The 3,576-nt window shown below is 35.6% G+C and overlaps 1 protein-coding gene across 2 annotated transcripts in view; it reads left to right on the top strand.

Annotated features, from left to right (window-relative positions):
• Positions 1–2,775: 2,775 nt before the first annotated feature.
• LOC117957704 (oocyte zinc finger protein XlCOF6-like) overlaps positions 2,776–3,576 on the top strand; it is a 25,871-nt gene continuing 25,070 nt past the window's right edge. For both annotated transcript variants that reach the window (XM_034893704.1, XM_034893705.1), the window contains exon 1: positions 2,776–3,337. In XM_034893704.1, coding sequence (XP_034749595.1) covers positions 3,145–3,337 — 193 coding nt within the window. In that variant the 5' untranslated portion in view covers positions 2,776–3,144. The remainder of the gene's footprint in view (positions 3,338–3,576) is intronic.

The following is a 3,576-nucleotide window of genomic DNA, read 5'->3' as shown; positions in this document are numbered from 1 at the left end:
TTACATAGACCTTTATAGTGGTCCCCTAATACTGTATCTGAAGTCTCTTTTATGGAGACCTTAGCGGTCCCCTCCTACTTTTCATGTATACTTTCACTGTGTGAGATTTGATAGTGATAGGAGTAGCCTAAAGCTAAAAATAAGCCCATTTGGGTGTATATTGGGCATATTCAATTAGTGTATAGCTCATTTGCATATATAAATTTATTTTCAAAGAAACTTGTTGTGAATTCCTCATGCTACAGAGACTGTGTAGTTACAGTTACGTTAGTGAAGGCTACGTTCATTACGTACGTTAGTTACGTAAGAAATCCCCGCTACACTTGTGTTATTTTATTACGACAGTCGCCTGTATTGAAGTCAGAGACGATGTAAGTTGGTACTTATATCTAGCTATTGTAACAGCAGAATAAGCTATCCCTAAGTTGTCTCTGTCTTAAATGTTATGCTAATTCTAACCGTTTTTGTAATGTGAAGCAGTTAGCTTATTTGTGTTTTGCTAGCTTGCTAATTTTCCACTGCACAGCATAGATGTTGCTAACTAGTGTGTGACTGTTTCTGGTGCTGTGCAGGATAGGATATTCATTTTATTTGCACATTGTGATAGTTGTACATTTTCTTTCAGTATTTTAGTTTGATTAGAATTATAATACACTATTCTATTAGATAATAGGCATATCAGCTACGACGTTAATGTACCTTCTTTTTGGATTCATTCATTCCTTCATTCAAGCATTCATTCATTCATTCGTTCATCCATACAAGCAACGATGTACAGCTTGACTGCCTGTCTACGCTCTACCAATTAAAAAGTTGAACTCCATCTGTGACTCGTGCTCTCTGATATACTCGTCATCCAGCATTCATAGGGTTAAAACCCAACAAAACTTCTAATACAATTTTTTTTTACTTTTTATGGATACTTTCGTTGTAGAAAGTTTAATTTTGATAGGAGTAAAGGAAATAAATTGCCCCATTGGGTGCATTGTTGTCTGGCCTTACTGGCAGGCATCTGGGATTGATGAGAATTAAACACATTTCCTCAACTAAGATTTCTTAGGACTTTTAGTGTGTTGTTCTGGACACCTTGTAGGAATGATCAAAGCTGAAAAAAATAGTTTACAATCAGTTCTATTTTTGGCTCAAAAAATGAGTTACTTTGCCTGGAATGTAAAGTATACACTTATAAGGCACAAACATGTATTATAGTTAATTTGTATTATCAATTAATGTAAGTTCAGTTTTGGTTCATTGTTTTGGTGCAATCAAGCAGCTGATTCCAAACTGAAGGAAGAGGTCAATTTGTACTTTAGAGTCTCTGTTCATAATCACAGCCATTTGACAGTAAAGTCACTAGGCAGTTGTATAAAACATGGAGGAAATGATAGCAAAGGGTCTTGTGTTGGTTCATCCATTCTCTTCCCCTTTTAAATGTGCTCTCTCTCTCTATCTATCTGTCTATATATCTATCTATCTATCTATCTATCTATCTATCTATCTATCTATCTATCTATCTATCTATCTATCTATCTATATATATATATATATATATATATATATATATATATATATATATAATATATGGACAAAAAATTCTCTTTCATTTTTACAGAAAATAGTTTTTGTATCAATACCCCAACTTATTTTTTATGAATTCATGTGACTGATTCCTCCTGATTTCTGTCAGGTGTCTAACAGTACTGTGAACTACACTTACCATCACCACTCAGCTGTGTTATTTTCACACGAGTTTGTTACATAAATGCTCCACCATCTGCAGCTTACTCTTTAGATGTTTCGTATCACCAGAGACCCCAGATTCTTTTTAAAAAGCACTTTTAGGAAATTAGCAGCTTAATGTAGCAATCCTCTCTGTTGTACACGCAGACAATTCAAAGTGGATAAAAAGAATAAAGTCTACACAAACAACAAGAGGTCACATCATTTTAGTGCAAATTAGCGGCAGAAATTTAAGCACTGTTAACCAAAAGGAGGAAAACAAATGATTTGAGATGATTTTTTCAAAGACATAAAATTATCTAAAAGAATCTAGTTTTTTTCTGCATAATCTCTTGCTCCACCTTCCACTGTAGTTGTAATGCACCTGGTTTTCAAACCACCAATAAACTCCAAAGAAACATCTCAGGAACCTTAATCATTATTCAGTTTAGTTGGGCTTTGGTTCCAACTCATATAGGCGTAAGAGGAAAATAGGCTGATAAAATTGCAAAAAAAGATGCTGAAAAACAAATATATAGGAATTTCTGTTCCAATTCGGAAGGGTGAAGCCAAATCCATAATTAAATCTGAAATGATACAAAGATGGCAAAACGAATGGGAGGCAGAGTTTAATGCTAGACATTACCTTAAAATACAGAAGACTGTGACCGGGGACAGGGTTACTTCACTGACTTTAAACAGAAGGGAAGAAGTGGTCTATACCGTCTTAGATTAGGGCACACAGGATTGAATGTTACATTACAAATAGCACAGAATGCTAAGACAAAGAAAAAAGTAGAACATTTGCATGTGAGAAATGTAAACTAGCAGGAAATGGTATACATAAGTACATGATATATTTGAAGAAAAGGGTATGAAAAGACTTGAAGCTTTATTTATTTATTAATAATACTGATATAATAAAGAGAATATAGTTTTTTTTAAATTATAGACCGAGTTTATGCAAGCAATTTCATCACACACTCCTGTACAGTTGGTGGCAGTATAGGGACACTAACAATAGTAATGTGCCAAGCCCTCCAAAGAAGAAGAAGGTTGAAGCAGAAGGAAAAAGGAGAAGTCTCTTTCACTGCTAGTTCATCACACGTCCATGAGAAGTTCTGCAAAACTAAAACTCTTTAAAAGGCTATGAAAACTACTTTGTTCTGTTTTTTTTTTTTTTAATATACCCATGAACAATTTCCAACAGCAGAGTCCCATTTTTGTGATCCATCACAGCCTCTGTATGTCCGGATAAAACTGTCTGAATGGACTGCGTGTGTTTGAACTTTTTTTCAGAGCGTTTTACCTCGGTAATATTAGGTTAGTTACAAGCTATTGAAGTTAGCTTAGCGTGCTATAGCTGGTTAGCAGCACAGAGCTAGCGTGACTGCAAACAGTGTTTTTCCCAGAGTTTGTGTGAAGATGTCTAAAGTCCAAATGCTGAATGCGTTGGTGAAGCAGCGACTAACCGCGGCTGCTGAAGAGATATTTGGGCTGTTTGAAAGAACGATAGCAGAGTACGAGGAGGAACTGTGTCGGTCGAAAGAAGAGAACGAGCGACGACGGAACCTTCTAGACGCTGTTTTCAACCCTCATCTTCGGTTACACAGGACAGGTTTGTTCCTTTATGAACACTCACATCTCCTCCCTGACATGAAAAGTAACTGCATTTACTTCTAGTTCATTAACGTTACACAGTGTAGGACAATGAAACAAATTCGAGGGCAACTTATAAAAAACTGAAACGTAGCCTAGTTTATAAATGTGAAATTGAATGAGCCTAGATTAAAATGCATACAGTAACGTTTGCCTTATATTTATTAGGAGTGTATTTATATATGTGGGGGGGGGGGG

The sequence above is a fragment of the Etheostoma cragini genome, chromosome 15 (assembly GCF_013103735.1).
Source record: "Etheostoma cragini isolate CJK2018 chromosome 15, CSU_Ecrag_1.0, whole genome shotgun sequence".
Lineage (NCBI taxonomy): Eukaryota > Metazoa > Chordata > Actinopteri > Perciformes > Percidae > Etheostoma > Etheostoma cragini.
The sequence above is the reverse complement of the archived record's forward strand: the minus strand, read 5'-3'. Positions and strand labels throughout refer to the sequence as shown.